At 57.8% G+C, this 20202-nt stretch overlaps 1 protein-coding gene across 1 annotated transcript in view; it reads right to left on the reverse strand.

The window, feature by feature from the left end:
- The window catches only part of XYLT1 (xylosyltransferase 1), a 258893-nt gene that overhangs the window by 164784 nt on the left and 73907 nt on the right, over positions 1-20202 (reverse strand). The window contains exon 2 of the mRNA XM_016156891.2: positions 13866-13904. Coding sequence (XP_016012377.2) covers positions 13866-13904 — 39 coding nt within the window. The remainder of the gene's footprint in view (positions 1-13865; positions 13905-20202) is intronic.

Here is a 20202-nt window from a genome sequence, read left to right on the forward strand (position 1 = left end):
GCAAAAAAAAAAAAAAAAGGAGCGATAAAATCTGTTTACGTCCAGTTTGTAGGGCGCAGTCCGGCTGGGCCTGGCTGCATTTCCAGTGCTGGGCAGCCCCACGCAGCTGCCGGTCACCATGCTGGACGGGACAGGTCTGGAGCCGAGGCTGAATGAAGTGACCGCTCAGGACGCTGATTCTGGGTGTTTATAACAAACCGATCAACAGTCACTTGCTCCGCGTCTGCTCCCTACTGGTATGTCGTGATTGACAAGCTGGTCTTGGGTTCCGACAGGTCTATTAGGATACGGACTAGAGGTCACCAAGGCCCTTGTCCCAAGCCAGGGCTTTGCCCAGCAGAAAGGTGGCTGGGAAAGAAGCTACCGGCCGTGGCCTCTGACCCCACTACCTGCCTCTTTCTTGGACCTGTAATATGTAATTTCACTTAAATAAACTTACACTTTAGAGTAAAAAAAAAAAAAAGTGACTCTTTCTCTGAAAAGGCCTTTCACCTACTCACCGCCTGGGAGTGTGTAGAGTTTGAGGGTACCTGCAAACACCTTCTCCAAGGAAGTCTAGTGGGGACAGTGACAAATCCCACAGGAAAAAAAAAAGATCGATTAATGGGGACTCTATAAATACCGGCTGCGGACTGCCCGAAACGAGGGCTAAGCAATGTCTAAGGCAGATTCCATGACAAGAAAAACCGAGATCGGAAAACTGAGTTGGATCGGCCACCACGCTGGCCTGGGGACGGCCGGGAGTCGAGTCACTGCTCCCCGATTCCAATCGTGCCCCCCGCGGATCCTCCCATTTCCTCTTGAACGATCTAATTTAAAAGGGAAGTGTGACCCATCAGTGGCAGGGGAGTTGGTGTAAATTGCCACACGTTAGAATGTAACTCGAGAAATAAACAGGTAGCTTGTTGATGCCTTTCGAGTCCGTTCATACGCTGCGTGAAATGATCTTGCGGGCCACGGGCTCGTGCTGGGGATTACGGAAGAGGCTGCCAGAGGGAGGGGGTTGGGGGGGGCGCGGTTAGCGCCTGGGCTTTGCCTGGCTGGCTGGGGAGACTCTGCATTGGAGGCGGGAGACAAAGAGCATCCTGCAGGGCACACCGTATGGAGAGAGGTGGATGGGAATGGAGCACACGGCATGGAAAGAAAGAAAGAGGAAGGAAGGAAGGAAGGAAGGAAGGAAGGAAGGAAGGAAGGAAGGAAGGAAGGAAGAAACCTGACAGCTGCGTTATTAAATCACCCAGCATTCGGGATGCGCAGTGGGCTGAACATATTGGGAGTTCCGGGCTGACACACTTTGGAAGTATTTTAAAAGCCAAGGACCGAAACCGTGGCGTTGTCGTAACTCCCAGCCAACCAGAAAACAAAGGACCCCAAACCCCACGGCCCCTCGCCGGGGTTTCCCACTACTGTCATCTCATTGCAGGTGGGGAAAAGAATCCTATTCCCGGGACAACGGTGCATTCTCAGTGCAGATGTCCAAAGTTAGGGGGAGGAGGAGGAGGCGCAAGGGGAAAAAGAGGTGTGAAAAGGGGCCAACTGAGACCTCGTCCCCCCAGAGTGTGTGCGTGCGTGCGTGTGTGTGTGTATGTGTGTGCGTGTGCACATGCGTGCGCTTGCGTGTGCGCACGAATCCTCCCAGGGTCACCCCAGGCCATCAAAGAGACGCACACATACCTCGTAAAAGGTCAGCTTCTAAATCGGTCGGCGAGCCTGGCCAGGCTGAATTCCTCGCGGAAGGGCCAGCCCGACCCTGGAGTCTACCGAGCCGACACCCCCACACGTCGGAGCTTTGCCTGTGTGGCAGATCGGCCCCTGCCCTGCCCACGGCTACCGCGGCCGGGACAGCTGCCCCGGAGAGGACGCTCGCCTGCCCCCCGGACGAAGGGCAGTGGGGCCTTTCCTGCCTGCACAGGCCGGACATGACGCTTTCAAAGCCCTGGGAAAAGTCATACATTCTGCAATACGATATTCTGTGGTCGCCATTATGGCTTTTCAGAAGGTCGTCTATCACGACAGCTGTAGCTGTGAAAAGAAATTATCATTCAGCCCCAGAAAGGCATTAAAACCCCTGCGAAGTGCAGGGTCTTCTTTTCAAAGTGGATGAATCCGCACCCCCTGTGGCCCCCGTACTTTGCTGGGAGACGGTGGCCCGCGCGAACCTTGCCGCGCTGTATCCACCCTGGGTGCAGGGTCCCACACCGCTCCGTCCCAGGGGGCCCCCCCATGGCCCCGTCTCCCGGGGAAACAGGTGTGGGGGCTTTCTACGGTCTGCCCCATCTTCTCCTCGACAACCGCACAGGGTGCCCGTCCCTGTCAGTTAGCCCTGAGCCCTCTGCACCTGCCCGAACCCCGCCCTGTCCACTCTGCGCCACCCCGGTTCCGGCTTTCATCGTAGCTCTTCCGGGCTGAGTGTCCCTGTGCTGGAGCCCCCGCCTCCACGGGGGACGAATGTCCAAAGGCCACTGACCTCACGACGGTTCCACTGTAAATGCTCAGACGGCTGGTGGGGGCGGGCGGGGGCTGGGGGATGGAGAAGGACAGAGAGAGACGGCGAGACAACTCATTTAAGCGACGCGGGAGGCCCTTCGCCCTCTCTCCCAGGGACCTCTCCGCCCATCTAGCCCAGGGGTCGCTGCCCAGGTCGGGGGGCCCATGGAGAGAGTTCCGGGCGTCTCGCGTAGGGACGCATTGATTTCTATAATTACTTTTGCTGACGCTATGACTGAACGTTAGCACGGTTTTCTGTTACGAACACAGGCACCAGACCGAGGAGGTCCTAGCGAGACCTGAGAATCTTGACACCGACGGAAACGACGGATATTTTTATGTCCACGTCGCTCTGGTAGCAGATGTCTCAGGATACGATTTACGCTTGCCACTACTCCAGAATCACGGTCATTAGGCCCGCCGCCCAGTCCAGTTACTCGATGTATTAATAGAGGCGCAAGTGGCATTATTCCTCCACCCATTTGTCCCTTTTGTATATATTTCGAGCGTTTCAATATAACTGCTTTCCTTTGTGATCCTATGCATTCAGATTTTTTTTTTTCATTTAAAAATACTGTTCAGAGAAGAGGGCCAGTGGTTTCACCAGATGCCAAAGGGGTCCGTGGTGGGCACGGGCCCCCCATCTTCCGATCCCTGGTCCTTGAAGCAGGGTCGGTGTGAACTGATATGGTATCTCCCCACTGATTAATCCACCCTTCCATCTTTCCTTTCTTGTCTTTGCCTTTCCCCTTTCCTCCTTCCGTCCTGTATTCCTTCCTTCCTTCCTTCCTTCCACCTGCCTGTCCATTGGCTTCCAGCCACCTCTCTCTCTCTCTCCATCTGACCCAATCTACATCTTGACTATTCATGACACCCCTGCGCTTGGCCCCCAGACCCCGGTCTGCAGAGCAGCTGAGGACTCGGTCGCGAGAAAATGTGATTCGGTGGAGAAAGGTGACTCTGTCCTCGTGGGTGGCCTTGGCCGTGTCACTGAACATGCCCAGCACACAGCTCCGTCTGCAGCGCCCACACCCAGGCCCTGCCGAGGCTTCATGCCTGTGTCTGGTCTGCTTGCTCCCCAAAGCCAGGGGTGCCTTGGATTTTGTTTTCAAGTTACCAGAATGGCCGAGCCTCCAAGGAGAGTCACGGCCATTACCGGCTGCCCGGATCTCTAGGGCAAGGTGGTTAAGCATTCCGCCTGGATCCAAATACCAGCTCCCCACCTACTCGCTACATGATGCATGACCTCGGCTGACTTGCTTAGCTCGCTTCTCTCCGAGCCTCCGTTTCATTAACTGAAAGTGAGGATCCTGACCATCCCTCCTTCACAGAGTTCCCGGGAAGACTCAGCGAGCTAACGCACGTGGACTTCCTAGCTCTGTGGCTGGCACAGGGTAAGGGGCTCGGCAAGTCTCGGTTACTGTCACCCAGGACGGCTCCACAGGGGCCGAGAATGAGAATGCTACCATCAGGCGCTCAGGAAGACGGGGCCAAGGAGTTAATCAGCGGAGACCGCTCTTAAGAACGCCTCAACCCTCTCATAGCTCAAATGCAAATCAAAACCAGCAAGATGCTGTTTTTACCCATCAGCTTGACACAGATGATCAAGATTGATCACCGCCCACTTCTGAGAGGGGAGGAAGGGAATCGCTTTGATAACTGATGTGAAGAGATCTCTGGGTAGGACAATCCAGCTACGCCCGTCGAAATGGAAGAGGCACGCAGCCTTGAACCAGCGATCCCAAATCTGGTCATTCACACTGCAGACGCACACGCTCAATTGCGAAAAGACGTGTGTACGGGAATCTCGGCAGTGTTTAAGGCAGGGAAAAAGAAGAGAGAGAAACAATCGAAATATCAACCAACAGGAAATCGGTTAAGCTGATGACAGGATATTTAATTCATTCGACTCATAGTTATCGAACAGCTAGTTACTACCTATCAGACACCGTGCCAGGTGCTGGGAGAAGAGGGCTGGACGAAAACAGAGGGCTGTCACGGACAGCGACTGGCGGGTCAGCTGGGGGGCCGAGGTCACCCGGTGCAGCTGTAAAGTGCAAGTTATTACAAAATATATTTCATTAGATTCCACTTTGAGAAAATAAAGAAAAATCTCTGACTATGCACCACACACGCACACACATGCATGCACATGCACGCACATGCACACGCGTGCACATGCACACACGCACACACGTTAACACGCAAAGACGACCTGGAAGGAGAAACAGGAAGACTGCTCGTAGTAGCCGCCTCTGAAGACAAGGGAGAGCGGAATAGGAGACTGGCTTTTCGTCCGATGCTTTTCGTGGTGTTTGATTTTATGTATTTTATTTATTCTTTATCATCGGCTGGTCCTGCTTTACATGCTTCCAATCCCCGGAGAGGCCAGTTGGCTCCACTCTCTGAAGCATCCAGCACCGAGCCATTGGCTCGGCCTCTGTCCCTCGGACGAACGGCCAACGCCCGGCCCTGAACGCTGCGATGGCCTCCTCCCTCCCTCCCCGCCACCCACCGTCCCCCTGTTCCTGCCCTTCTCCCAGCTACACGCACTGCATTCTCAGCAGGTGGCCAGTCCCATTTTCAAACGTCAGACCAGGTCAGTTCTCAGCTCCAAATCCTCCCAAGGCTTGGTGGCGAACGCAAAACCGTGTCTGGCTTCGACAAGACCCTCATGGCCTGGCCACACGTCCGGCCTCTCTGCCTGGCTCACGTTTGCCGTAGCCGCGCTGGCTTCCACCGTGTGATGGCCGTGCCCAGCACGTCCTACCCCAGGGCCTTTGCCCTGGCTGCTCTTGCTTCCTCCGGGTCCCCGCGGGGCTTGCCTCCTCACGCTCTTCAGGGCTCTGCTCGAGTGCCGCCCCATTTGCATGCGGCCCTCCCTGACCCCACCAAAGTCAAGGGCGAACCTCTCCTGGACTGACCTGACCTGACCTGATCCGGCCCCACCCGCTCCTGCCTAACTCTCCTCCTCAGTGCTTGTCGCCAACTGACGTGACGTGCAGACGCACGTCTCTCAAATGCGAGCTCGTGAGGACGGGGACTTCCGGCGGTGAGCGCTAAATACATAAAGAGAGCTCGATGAACGAACCAATGAATAGTGTAATAATACGATAATACAATGTATACGATCTAAAGCAATATATACACTGAGACGTCATATACGATCTCGGTAACAGCAGCTATGAAAAGGTGAAGCCAGAAAAAAGCTCTTGAGGCCCACAAGGAACGTTTCAAAATAAGTAAATAAGCAGAAAGGAAAAACAAACATGCTTCCAGCGCCGGCCGCCCTCAGAGAACAGGGCGGAGGGGCGCCCGAGGACAGACGGACATGTAAACACCTAACGGCCAGGGCGGCAGACAGTGGCCTCATTGTTTCGGGCCAACGTCCCATACACAAGACCCTTTCACGGAGCCCAGGGAGCAAAGACCGGCCTGTGTGAACACAGCGACGGCCAGTCAGCGGCGGGGAAATGCCGGCGACCTCGAACACGTTACGGCACCAGCCCCGAAGCCGCGGACTATTTCTGGGTGTCGAGCGAGGCCACGCCCTCCCGGGGCAGCCAGACCGTGGCACCTCGGCCGACCCCGACCCCACGGCTTCCAGAGGACGGAGTCCGGGGGTGAGGGGGTGGTCCCACCTGGAACTCCGCCTCCTCACTGCCACGGTTCAGAGCTGGGACTCGGGTCTCACTCCCCGGGCGGCGGCGGCGACACCGGGGGGGCCCTGTTCTGTGCCTCTGGGTTTGCTGGACTTTTAAACAGAAGGAGGAATGCCACAGGCTTCATCTGTATCTCGTCTCTGCCTGCCCTGAAAGCCTTGGCCCGTTCTCATTTGCACAGAACGCGACCCATAGGAGGTCGCCTGAGAGCAAAAAATGCAAATTCCAATGACATGTCTGGGAGGGGTCCACCAGTGGGCTACGCCAACACCCTTTCATTATCGCCAGCCGGTGACACACAGTCCCCTGCACACCACACTTGGTTATTTGGGCCAGACGTTCTCAGCGGGCGGGGGGGGGGGGTTGATTTTGCCCCCAGGGGACACTCAGCCCTGACTGGAGCCATTTTTGTCACAGTTGGGGAGAAGGGTGCTACTGGTACCCAGTAGGGGAGAGGCCAGGGATGCTGCCAAACTCCCGCGGGGCACAGGACGGCCCCACGAGGAAGATCTCGCCGAAAATATCAGCCGTGTCTGGGGTGACCAGCCCCGGCGGGTCGGCGGGGCGGCCGAGGTCGCCGTGGGGAAGGGAGCCGCTCTAGTGGCCTACGATGGGCTGGAGGCAGAAGGACAGGACTTGGGAGCCCCTGTCCACGCTCCGCCTCGAGGCTGCTGAGGTGGCCTTGGCAGCTGGCCGTCTCAGGAAGCCGTGTGGGGACATCGCTGGTCGGTTCCGCTGCCCGTCGGTTCTGCAGCGTTGGTGGCCTGGGGCAGAGGGGTGGCTAAAAGGCCGGCTGCTGACATGTTTCCTCTTCAGAGGGACTGTCCCTGGCCCTGCCATTCTAGCCGCCACTCAGAGTCCTGGCTACCCCTGTCCCACAGGCGGGCGGATGTCCCAGCCTGATCACCGGACGCGAGCTCCTGGCTCAGGTGCCGAAAACGTCCTGGCATTTTAACTGGTGCTACTTCTGCCTCTGCAGAGAGGGAAGCAGCCATTCAAGCGGAGAAAGGAGAAGGTTCCAGAAAGAGCACAAAGCAAATCCCTGCAAAAGGAGCTGTGCCCACGTCTGGCCGGCAATCCGAAGGGCGCTCCGCCCGGGCCCGCTCCTGATACAGGAGAGAAATCGGGGGGCGGGGTTTACGAGTGACAGTGGGGTGTCCTCAGTGCCTCCTCTAAAGAGCCCTAAGCAGGTAGGTGGTGTCGCGGCTGCTTTGACTAGTGGGGAAACTGAGCCGCGGGAGGCTGCAGATCTTCTCGAAGGTGATCTGTTCCGTGAGGGAAGAGGCCCGGGGTCGCACCGAGGGCTGTGAGGTGGCGCTGCATGCTCACCGCCTTCTGCCGCGGGAGGCACATTCGCCCGCCGGACCACCCCGGCCCCCTGGGAGGCAGCTGGCGGCCTCATAGTTTCCAAAGAGATGGAGACGCAGGGATCAGCCGGCGGTGTCAGGGCGGGAAGTGGCGAGCCCGCGGTCCCCGGCACCGGCACCGGCACCGGCTGGCTGGCTCCTTCCCGCCTCCCCACGGGGTGGGCGGGGCCAGGCTGCCCTTTGCCCACACCGCAGCTGAGATCCCAGGAGCACCCACAATCTCGTCCATGCTGGGGGGCGGGGGGTGGGGTGCATAAGCACCATGCCCCTGGGGCCTGGCAGGGAGACGAGTGAGCAGGCCAGGCCAGGCCAGGCCAGGAGGGGACTTTCACGAGCAGGGGTCCCCGGGCTCCATCCAAAGCGGGAAGCTGGCCCTTGCCACGAGCTGACATCCAGTATCTCGGTGAGGTCTCGCCTTCCAATTTTTAAGGAAGTTCTCCAACCTCCCCTCCTCCCTCTCTGCCTCAGCCTCATGGGCTGGGTGGAGATGTGCCACCCGGAGGCCCGCGTACAACTGTGGGTCTAGGACCACACGATGAGGACCCACCACCCCGCCCCCAGATCCAGTGCCCAGTTACGAGGGGGGCCGTGAGCGTCTGGCGAGGAAGCCGCTTTAGGCCCCTCGTAAAGCTGGGGTTTCTCTCCTCTAGCAGTGAATCGGCGCCAATTCCGGGTTTCCACTCAGTCCTCTTCCTTTCACGGGGGGGGGGGGGGGGGCGGGGAAGAGCTAGAGTTTCCAGAGGAAAGTTAGAAAAGGGGCTATTACTATTAGCAAGACGTTCCTTTTCGGAAAGCAGCGGAACGTGGCAGGGAGGTGGCATCGAGGTTGGAGCGGGGCCGGCCCCGGCCCTCCATCCTGCTGGCCGAGGACACCCCACCCAGCTCCCAGCCAGGAGGACAGCCTGGGCCGGACGGGCGGCCACGTGCCGGCCCCCCCAGCGGCCCTCAGAGGCCTCAGAGAGGCGGTGGCTCGACGAGTCTGATATCATCCAGCGAGGGTGACATCTGACCTTAAACAAGAGAACACCGAGGAAGGAACAAACCGGCCTCCCGCGTGGTCACAGCTTGGCGGCCGGGGACCGTCTGGAGACTCGGCTGTGCCCAGAGCAGATGGGGCTACGGCGGGGCCCCCCACGCGTGGCGCCTCTGGCACCGGGAGCCTGGGCATTCTTTCTCTGGTGTCTGCAGGACGCCGAGCGGCGTTGCCGGCAGCGTCTCCCCGCCAGACGCCGGGAGCACGTCCCCACCCCCAAGCCGTGACGCTCAAAGCAATGTCTTTGGACGTCTCCAAATGTCCCTTAGCGAGGTAACTTTGCTCCCAGGTCGGAGCGTAAGCCAGCTGAATGAGCGAACGGTGACGGTCACATCGCCCGGGTTTCTCACGTAACTCCCCGTTACCAGCTCCACGGCGCCAAGACCCGCAGTCCCCTTGGGTCCTGCCAAAATGCTCCCCCCGGGACGTCAGCGCGACCGGATGGCCCAATACACATTCGAGCTCTTCTTCCCCTCGCCCACCCCCTCAGTCCTCTGCCTTCATTCACCTTTGCGTCGGTCGGGTAAGGTAATTCCTTATTCATCCCGACATGATGATGCCTCAGAGCCATCGAAGGAGCTCGGAGGAACGCACTCTTTAATTGAGTCTAAGGAAAACTGGCATGATTTTTATGAGCGGCCAGATAGAACATGCAAAAATTTCGGGACACCGTGGCTACGGTCTGTCTCTCTGCCTGGTTAACTCGCTCTCGGCCGAATGTTCTGGGCTCGAGTCATGCGAGTGGAGCTGGGAACTTATCGCCAGAGAGAGAGAGAGACAGAGATGTCTCTGCACGCCCTCCCCCGTCCCCCCAACTCCCCCGTCTAAGTCGCTCTCGTTTACAAACACGCCTGTCTCATTTCTGCTCACGCGGGACCCCCGGGAACGGTGGACGTTCCTGTTCCTTTGTAAATTCGCGGTCTGACTCCCCCCCAGCCGGACTCGACGCTCCGTCGGCGAGGAACCTTCCTTCTTGTTCACTGTTGTATCCGTAGCGTCCCGCACGAGGCCTGGTCCCCTTCCGGCCCCAAAACTATTTATCGAATAAGCAAATGGCTTTACACGGACGTAAATTCTGAAGCATCATTCCCTTTTGCCCGGCTCACTCGTCACCTTCTCGCGAGCTCTGTGATCTTCAGGGACCCAGGGTCAGCTTCAAATAATATGAATGTAACTCTCTCTTTTCATCTCCCTAGTTAGTCGATCAAAGAAATTCTCGTGCCCGGCGGGTTGCTGCAAGCTGGGCAGTCAGTCGGTCAGGAGCTTTCTCCTGACGTCCTCCATCTTTAGGTCCTGAGGTAAACTGACCTTAGCTTCCTTCAGTGTAGAGCCAAATTCCCAAATACCCAGACCCATAAACCTTGACTCTATTGAGGAGTTCCTTTCTTACGACTCCCGGAGGATCTCCGTGTTTGAGTAGAGGCCATTAACTAATTGACAGAGAAGCTATGGGAGGCAGATGCAGGGAAGAGAGACAGAGAAGCGAAAATTAAATGACGAGAGGCCTTGCCAAGTAGAATGGATTTGGAAATGATAATCCGCCTTGGAGATCGATGGGAAAGCAAGAATCAAATAATGAGCATTCAGATTTATCAAAACACAATTGATGCGCAGGGAGATGTTTCATTTTTGTTGTTTGCAAATAAATTTTCTATTGGGTCCATTGCTTAAATCATTTTACCCACAAGTCTTACGGCAACCTGTCTGTCAAAGAATTACTCACTGCACAAAGCACTGTATCTATTTACCTATATGTTTACCCAGGCATCCTCTGCCGCTCGCCTTGTACCTAAGGACATCTGTGGGCAGCTGTGCACAGCATTATCTATCTATCATCTGTCTGTCTGTCTGTCTATCATCTATCTATCTATCAATCATCTATTTACCTATTATCTATCTATATTTATCTATCTACCAATCAATCATCTATCTATCATCTACCACCTATGGACCGTGGGTTGTACACATCAAGCCCGTTCCTCTAGCTTTGCCTGAGCATTAGCGAATCTTTCTCCTGGACAAGGCAACTTGATTTCCTGGAAGAACAGGACAGAGGTTGAGAAGATCGATCTTGATGTCATAGGGCCCTGAGTCTGGCACCCCCCCAATGCTATGCGTTTCCTGTATGCGTTTCCTTGGGACAATTACTTAACCTCTCTGACCCTTAGGCTCCTTATCTGGAAATTAGGTATCATAACACCTGTGTAGTTATGGCAGTCTGGGATTCAGTGGGAGAAGCCAGGTCTTGGCCAAGGGTAAATGTCAGTGAAAGTGGGGATCAGGATAATGCCCCCAGCTCATAACCAAACGCAAACGCCTTTTGGACTTTCCTTCCTTCCTTCCTTCCTTCCTTCCTTCCTTCCTTCCTTCCTTCCTTCCTTCCTTCCTCCTTCCCTCCCTCCCTCCCTCCCTTCCTTCCCTCCTTCCTTCCTTCCATTTCATTTCTAGGTCACCTGGTTCCCTGGTAACCATCATCTGGAGACTAGGGGAGCATTCACCGCTGCAAGTTGGGGCTTTCTAGGTACACCCCGGGGACCGCCCGCCCAGGGCAAAGCTGACACCAGGGATTTCAACCTTGCTCTGCTTCCTCAGTCTACTAATCCGGCCGTTAAGCAGAGGGAGAGGCAAGCTGATGCCAACAGATGCGAAGCTTGGCTGTGCTTATGGCAAAGAGCGTTAGAGAAGTCCTCGGTGGCCAACCCATCCGTCTCCCCCAACTCAGAGCAGCTGCGTGGGGGCAGACTCACCAAGGCCCGGGGAGGCCCGAGGCGATGAATGCTAGAGAGAGAGGGGATGCGTGGAGGGGAGGGACCCCGGGTGGCCCAGGGACGCTGTGTGGGCTGGGCCCTGTGCAAGTTGGGACATGGCCGGCAGTGAAATCTAAGAGGCAGGACCCCCGTGTGGTGGTACCTGCGTTCCGGGACGGAGCAGGTAATGCCTTTCTCGGGGGTGCAGGATGCCGGGGGTTGGGGAGGGAGGAAGCAGGCACTGGCCCGCCGCTCGGCCGCAGCTGCCATCTTGCTCATGCCATATGGGTAATATTTGGGGTACCACTTTCTGCCAGAAACCACCCCCCCTTCTGCTCCTCTTGTCCGACCTGCCTGCAGGCAGCTAAACGGAACCCCGTCACGAGTCAGACAACGGGCTGAGGCCCAGCACAAAGGAAGATTTGGACACAGGCTTGTGCCAAGAGTTAAAAAAAAAATTACCCTTTGGTTGGCTTCCAGCGTCTCTTTAACACGGGAAATCAGACTTGGGAAAGACAGCATCGTACGGCTCCGCAAAGGCCGAGAACCAGATGAGACTGCTGCAGGGTCGTTTGGGGACAAACTGAGTCATCTCCCCAGGGGCACGGCACAGATGCAGAAGGCCCGCCTCGTGCCACCACGGCTGCCTGTGGTGGGTCGAGGCCCGGCTCCCCCGGGCTAACGGAGGCGACTCTAGCGGAGGTCCCGGGCAGGGGCAAGCTGTCACGCTACGCCGTGCTGGCTGAAGCCACGAGCACGTGACTGTCCCTTCCCACGGAGGGCCAAGGACCGAGCCATCTGGGGTACGGCCACCCACCCCCGGGGAGGGAAGACCTGGCTTCCAGAATCGGGGCACACGCGATTCCCCCAGGGGTGTTCCTGAGGCTCGTGACTGCTCCTGAGGGGACATCCTGATGAGAAGGGGACACGCCATCATTTTAAAGAACGCCCCGTCGGGGCGCCCCGGGCAAGACACGTTTCCCAAGGTGTGGCACACGGAGGTCGGGGAGCGCCTTTGGACGCTTTTAGAGGCCACCCGGAGGAACTTTTAAACTTTATGGATGTAATATTTTGCAAAAAGCCATGTACCTAGCACGTCAAACTTGCGATTTCCCCAATGCTATTGCTTAAAACAGCGTTTCTCGACCTCAGCACTACTGGCCTTTCAGGCTGGAAAATTCTTTCCCGTGGGCAGCGTCCTGTGCATCGAGAGACATTTACCAGTGTCCCCGGCCTGTGCCCACCGGCCGCCACCCCACGAGGGGAGATGGCCAGCAACGCCTCCAAACTATGTTAAACGTCCCCTGGGGGCTGAAGATAGCCCTGACCGTGAACCACGAGCTTAGGATAAGTCTACGTCTGCAAGCAAAATAAGGTAAGTTAAGGCAAAATGCATTTTTAGGTGACTTAATAGGACAGGTGCAGTTCACCTACGGCAAGCGCGGCTGAGGTGACCCGTGAATGGAGGACGTCCGGGGGAAACCTGAGCAGAGGATGGCCCAAAAGGCAGAGGAAACAGGGTCCTTATCGCCCTCAGAGTGCCACCCCGTGCCCTGTCCTGCTGGCTCTGTCTGGACGTCCCCGAGGCTGGCGTAAGCACCTGTGCACACAGAACTATGGGGACAGAACGGGACGGAGCCCCGAGAACCCGCTTTCCCCACAATGCCCAGGCTTCCTGACCAAGGAAGGAGGAGCCGGGTGTGTTCGTTCCTCATTCCCCTTGGGAACGCCGAGGACAGGGCCCGCGGAGGACGGTGGAGAGGCTGAGGGGCCAGCGGCCCCTCCCGGAACCACCGGAACCGCTGTTCGGCCTCGGAACGTTCCAGCAGGTCCATGGAACGTTCCAGCAGGTCCGTGGCCTCTGATGCTGGAAAGCGGTTGGCGGTGGCTCTCTGAAGGGGACCCATCCTGCCCGTCTTGCCTTTTTTTCCTCTCGGAGCTAAGGACACGGTCAACCCAAACATGCACCGCCTTCGGGCGCGGCTGGAAAGGCGACAGTTCTATAGGCTCAAAGGGCCAACCCTGGCGGGCGCTCAGCACACCCCCGTGCCCCGTGGCCACCGCCCCCTGCGACTCCCGACTCTCGCCGCGGCCCAGCCAGGCGAGCACTCGCACCGCGGTTACATGCCTTCCAGACGGGAAGAGGGAGGCCGGGAGGTTAAGTGACCTCTCGGGGCCACAAGACGGAAGCCTAGAATTCCGTGAGACCCCGGGGCCCACACGCCGAGCTGGGCCCGCTGCCCTCGCTGACAAGGAGAGAGAGTTCCCCAAACCTGAAGACAGGACAGAGCGACCGCACCCCGCTGCTCGGCTCCCCCGGCTTCCCCCGGCTCCCCTGTGCCTTCTCATTCACCGCCTCATGGCTGTCGGGCAGAAGCAGAGGACAGGAGATCTTACAAGAAGCGGGCGTGGTCCTGTCCACGCCTGCACAGGGCGCGCACACACGCGTGTACACAGTCAGCTGGTGTGCGTAGGCGCCCGCGCCCGCGTGTGCACGTCCCGACAGCACGCCCCCGAGGGCTGTGGCGGGGGCGCCCTCAGCGCAGAGGTACGTGTCAGAGGTACTGACCTGGGTCTCCAGCGTGATCAGCGGACTTGGGTGCGGGTCCTGCGGGAAGAAAGGAGAAAATGCCCGTGAGCCGTGGGCAAATTGAGCCTGCGACCCGTTTCTGTCGTTTAGGACCAAGCCAGGTCTCTTCGGTGCTTAGGCGACCCGACGGCGAGGGTGGCCCAACTGCGTGCCCACGCCCCCCCCATCATGAGAGGTGACAAGAGCGGGGCCCGAACGCCAATCTCCCCCCACGGCCAGGCGATCGAGGCTCGCGTCTTCCGTTAGGAAGTGGAGGAGACGGCCGCATGGCGATCATGCCGAAGGACGGCGAGCCCAGAGCAGAGAAGCAAAGCGCCCTTGCCGAGCCCCTCGGACGCTCTACAGGAAGTGGGAGACGGGCCCCCGAGAGGGTGAGAAAGAAACCGGGAAGAAGACGAAGCCGCGACTCGGGGCGCGGCCGCCCACTCGTGTCTGACCCGGGGAAGGGTGAAGGAAGGAATGAGACAGACGGAGAACGAGAGGAACTCGACGCCTGGTTTGCAGGGCACGACGCAGCGGGCTGGGAAGATCCTTTTCGGGAGAGGGAAGGCCAGAGAGAAGTCCGATTCATCCCCTCGACAAAGGCCGATTGACTGAAAATGCTCGGTGGTCACGCCGCGGGTCATTAAACATGAACTCCTTGGGGGGGGGGGGCGGGGCGGGCCCAGAGGGGGGACGGGTGAGGAGGAGGAGGTAGTGGTTTTCGGCGAGTGGTTTCCAAGGAAAACAGGAAACCCGGCGCATAAAGGCTATTTTTGTCTGCACAATGTCGGCTCTGAACTTAACTATCTTGGATCTGAAATTCTGGGAACGCGACCTCAAGCCGCCTCTTAGAGAGAGTGGGCATGGCGTGCAGACCTAGTCAGAGACGTCGCTTTATCCAAGCAGGTTTCCCAGGGCAGGCTTGTAGGAAGCCTTGCCCGTTAGCACCAGCTCAGGCGCCGGGGTGCGGAGAACGAGAGAGGAAGGCAGGAGTCGGGGCCTTGCTCTCCTGTGCCTGACCTACATCCCTCGGCATCAGGGCCTCGAGGCGCATCCACGCTGTCGCTTAGGACAGGATGTCCTTCCCTTCTTTGTTAACGCTGACTCTGATCCCGTTATACGCATAAGACCGCGTTTTCCTCCGTCGTCCCGCGATGGACACCGAGGCTGTTTCCACTTAGACGGGGCGCTGACATCGTCCGACTCGCAGAGGCGGAGGGGGCGATGGCGGCTGCCGGGGTGGACGGGGCTGGGACACGCGGAGGGTGGCTGCTCGTCGGGGTTAAGGTCGCAGGCCTGCAAGACGGACGAGCCCTGCGGAGCAGCCGCAGGACACGGTGCCCGTAGCCGGCGACACGTGCTACCACATAAAATTCTGCTGGGAGGGTAGATCTCACGTGAAGTGTGCTCACCCCCGCGCCCCCTCCCCCGCTCCCCGCTCACACACAGAGGAGGAAGAGAGGACCGAGGGCGTTTTAAACCCCACGCGGCGGGCGACCTGTCGCGCGCGCTTCCTCGATCGCTCCTCTGCGGCACCTTCGCCGCGATGCCTATTGGCGATCATTCTCAGGAGCCTGGGAGCCGTGAACTCCGGTCGGGTCTCGCTCTTCCCTCGAGACGAGGGTCTCCTGTCCCCCGATTTCGGTTCTGAGTCCAATTCCCAGCATTTCTCCAACACGCAGCTCAGAGAGGAACTAACTGCCAAGGGCACACCTCGCTCTAACGTCCGCACTCCACCCGGGGAGGGGGGAGATATTCCTCACACTCGGGAAAGCACACAGGGGACATTTCTCCCCGCTGCAGCCCTGGGGGACGTGGCGGAGTCTCGGAGGAAATACTTAGGCCTCGCTCTTCCGACCTTTCCTCGCGCCTTCTCTGCGGTGCGGGAGTGGCAGTCGTGGTGGGTGACGGCCTTCCTGGAGCCACTCGTCCTGGGTGGGCAGGCGCACGAACCCAGCCGCCCTTCACGAGAGCCCCCTCGCCGGCCCCCATCACCCGGTCTTCCGGTTCCCCCGTGCTGAGCAAGCGCACTGGGCAGGGCCCCTCTGTCTTCGGGAGACGAGGCCAGCCTGGCGTGTGACGGGCAGCGTGTGCCCGACCCTAGGCACGCTGCTTAGCGAGGGAGTCGTGCGACTTCTGCCCTGTAGCTCAGAGTCAGTCTGTGCGCGTCCGTCTCTCTGTCCGTTCGGATCCCGCCACTGGCATTTTGACTGGAAGATAGGGCGGTGCGTCTCAGACGCACACCTCAGCCTCATTCTCAAAGCCGCGGCCTCGCAAAGGGCCGCCCTGGGGGTGTTGGGTGCGAGCCCAGATTAGTTAAGCTATACTTCACAGGCCATTTGGCCATTGTTTGGGGCTTATGCTTCCTTGCCCAGAGTCCTGAGGGGGGCGAAGAAGACGAGAGATTGCCATCCTGAACCCCTAAAACAACGACACTAAAAAAGTCCTTCCTTGGGAAACCTCTGTCTACTGTGTTGACAAAGCCAAGAGCCTGACCCCTGGATACTGGGGTGCACCAGCTCTATTTGATTTTCCAAGATCGGAGACCCGATCAAGACATATGGTCAGGGGTCCACTATTCATTAAAAAGCTTCTGGAAGCCAAAAGCACGAATGCTATCTACTTAGATGAAGTACTCACGGGTGGCCTCGTCGTTAACACCTAGGATTCGCTTGCCCACAACACTTCGCTCCCTTCCCTCTGTACGCGTCTGAAATATAAGCCTCTCCCCGAAGAGGCTCAGGCCAGAGGACGCAAGGGAAGACCATCTATCTGCGAGGCCTCACTTTCAGCAACATCCTCCTTAATTGGAAAGGCTAACGGAGTGGAACCGGGTCAATGGTTCTGTCCGCCTAATCCGTTGTGTCTGTCTCAGCCGGGACGCCGGCTTACGGTAAACTCTCGTCCGCGAGCGGGGAGTTTGCAAAGCGCTCCGAGGCTATGGCGGGGGCCTTCCGGAACCTTCGTGCGGGCGCCAGGAATGGTGGGACCGTCTCCAGCAAGGAAAGCTCCTTCGCAGCAGGTGTTGCCATGACTGGGTCGTGGAAGCCGAATAGAGAACGAGGCAGACTGAACGCCCGGGGCCCCCCGTTCTCCGCCGCACCCCGTCTCCACACCCTCTGCTTGCGGGACTCAGCATTTCTTTGTAGAGCATGCTTCCTCCTCCTTGAGCTCGGGGCTGCCCGTCGGACCCGCTTTGCCCCAGGAGAGGGTTCGCGGACACAGCATAAGGAGGAGCTTGAAATGTGTTCAGGAGGTTGAGCGTGGCCTCCGGGCTTTTGCCATCGGCACGAGAAGGACATGGCCTGATGGGCCGCGGAGGGTGAAAGACCTCGACCCAGCCTTCGGCTCGAGTCCAAGCCCAGCCTCCGTCGGCCAAGCCCCAGCCAACACCCAGCCTCCGGGAGAACCCTCACCCTTGTTCCACGGTACTCCGTGGATACCGCATTTTTACACGTCGAAGGTGAGACCCTCCCCCAGCAAAAAGATTATGACTTGCCGAAAGCCCTGATGGTGGTTAGCATATCTGAGCAATGTGCATTGCTTTTTTTCGGACATGCTAATGCACACTTAATAGACTAAGTAAAGTGTAAACATAACTTTTACAGATACTGGGAAACCAAAAAATCCGTACGGCTTGCTTGATTGCAATGTCTCCTTTACCGCGGTGGCCCGGAACGGAAAGCGGCAGTATCTCTGCGGTCTGCCGTGTGACGTCATTGTGGCAATAACTAACGGGTACACCTTCCAGAGTCGGACCCTGATAGAGCCAAAACATAGAGGACAAACCCTCCAGCTTGGAAAGGAAACACTATGTGCTCTCCCTGTGTCTGCCGATACGCTCCAGGAACCGGAAATCACTGTCACTGACCGCTACGATGTGTCGAGGACCTACTATGTGCCACGCTCCGTGAGAGCTGTCGATTACGCTGAGCAAAGACGTACGTACTTGCCTGTCAGGCTCCTGTACGACCTATGACCCTACGACCTTCGGCCCTCTTTGCCAAAGGTACCAGTCCTTCCAAACTTATTTCGATGCCATTACGACGAGATGAAGGCCGTTTTCATTCCTCGGGTTTACTCTAAACTTTATCCCATGGCCATATTACTTGACCAAGGTTAAGAGTAGCCATGGATAGTAGTAATAATTAGTAACTAATTAAGTAATAAGTAACAACTTGTTACGTTCCTACACTGTCCGAGGCTCGGGCTTAACTGCCATACCTATTTCATCCCATTTACCCCTCGTAACGACCCTGTGAGGTAGGCACTCTCACGATTCTCATTAAAGCCATGGGGAAGCTGATAAACAAGGTAATCTTGCACCCCGGAAAATGTCTCTCAAAAGAAAGAATGCCTACAGCAGCAGATAAAAGGTGCCATCTCGCCAACTACTGGAATCTTTTTTTTTTTTTTTAGCATCTGTGTCTTTCAAAAGGCAGTAAACGCGGTTGACGGAAATGGGCGTGCGTGTCACGACTGAAAACGAAACCGAGCTGCTCCGCCGCAGGACGGCTTCGTGTAGACGTAGCTATGTCCATCCATCTGCACACATTTCCTGTGCCCGGCGGGCATCGTGCGGGAGACAGTGATGAGTCTGACGTGACTCTGGGCACACGTCCCTTCCCACGGCCGGCTGCTTAAGCCAGGGGCCGGCGCCCGATGGCAGGCCCTGGAGAAATGAAAGTCGTTCGCTCCTCAACGAGCCTCGCTCGGCAGACCGGGAAGCCGGGCTCAAATGCGTTCCAGCCCTGGCGGGCCGGAGGCCCCATTTTAACAAGCAATTACGCTTTCGTAAGAAAGCGAGGGAGGAGGAGGGCTCCGTTGGTTATCACTGCATGCGGGCGGCAAACGTTTCTGCCTCCCCCGGTTGGCGCCGAGCCCTGAGCTAAGCCTCTGCGGTTGGTAGGGGCACTCTCTTCCTTTTGCTTTGAAGATATAAGATAAGCGTTTGCTCTCGGGCGTTGAGCGATGATGGCTTTGGTGTGGAGGTGACAATGCTGTGACTCGAGCCTTCGGTGCCAGGCTTCCCCACGGGGCCCCTGAAGTCAGCGGGTTGGTGACGGTCCCCTACGGTGCCACCTCTGCAGATGCACCCAGGATGACATGTCAGGAGGCTGGCGATCGGGCAGAGACGCAGGAAGCTTCCGCCGTCAGGACATCGTGCCTTAATCTCAGTCGCCGCCCAGCTCCAGGTGCCTCGGGAAGTACGATGAGCTCTTCGTGGGGTCGGAGATGGAAAGGGACAGAAACCCAGCTGGGGACACAGGCTCCCTGGAGACCAAACCCCCCCCCCCCCAGTGGAAGCTATGGGCCTGGTACAGGGCAAAGAGGGGTGACTCAGTGAACGCGAATGCAGGTTTGGGGGTCGGCCCTACGTTTCAGTCATGCATAAGCCCGCTTAGACGGCTGAAGGTCACTGTCTCACAGTTCCGGAGGCTGCAAAGCCAAGGTCAAGGGGCCAGCAGGGGTATTTCCTTCTGAGGCCTCTCTCCTCGGCTTGTAGGTGGCTGTTGTCTCTCTGTGTCTCGCTGCGTCCTGGATGAGGGCCGACCCCAAAGGCCTCCCTGTAATCACCTCTCTAAAAGGCCCCATCTTCGAATACTGTCACGTTCTGAGGTCCGGGGTGAAGGGGCAGGGGAGGGGTTGGCAGTTCAGCAGGGAACAACCACTTGGCCGACTTTCGACCTTGGGCAAACTTCTTCGCTTCTGAGAGCATCGACGCATTGTAAATAGGTGGGACTGCATCGAACTCGTCGTCTGGGACCTCTCGGCACGTGAAAAGGGGCCATCATAATAGTGACGCCTGCTTAACAGGTGTAAGCGTGGGCCGTCTCTTGCAGTCCGGATACATGGTCGCCTCCCGCTGACAATGGCCACCGCCGATGTGACAGGTCGTCGCGAAGGTTACATGAAACCGGGTATTTAAAACGTCTGGCACGTGGTTAAAGGCTCAGGGATAATCTTTTCGCGTATCTCTTCAGGCTTACGAAGGCCGACGCAAGTCTCGCCACACCCAAACCTGCGTAGCCACGGTTCTCCTGAACTGCACGCCGCTACAGACACCGGCCACACCAATTCCATCCAACAGCGGCCAAATGAGTAAATTTAGCCATTTGGTTTTGAATGCTCACTTTGTGTCGAGAACATGGAACACTTGCAGCCCTGCCAGGAGAGGAACCCCGCTCCCCATTTTACAGGTCAGACAACCGATGCTCAGGGAGGATAATCCGCTCAAGTCACAGGGCCGATAGAGGACGGAGCCAGCTCTGGTGTTTGAGTTGCGAGAAGCTGGTCTCGCAACCAAGATCCTGGCTTGGACTCCCTGGCTCAG

Source organism: Rousettus aegyptiacus, unplaced genomic scaffold (assembly GCF_014176215.1).
Source record: "Rousettus aegyptiacus isolate mRouAeg1 unplaced genomic scaffold, mRouAeg1.p scaffold_m13_p_8, whole genome shotgun sequence".
NCBI lineage: Eukaryota > Metazoa > Chordata > Mammalia > Chiroptera > Pteropodidae > Rousettus > Rousettus aegyptiacus.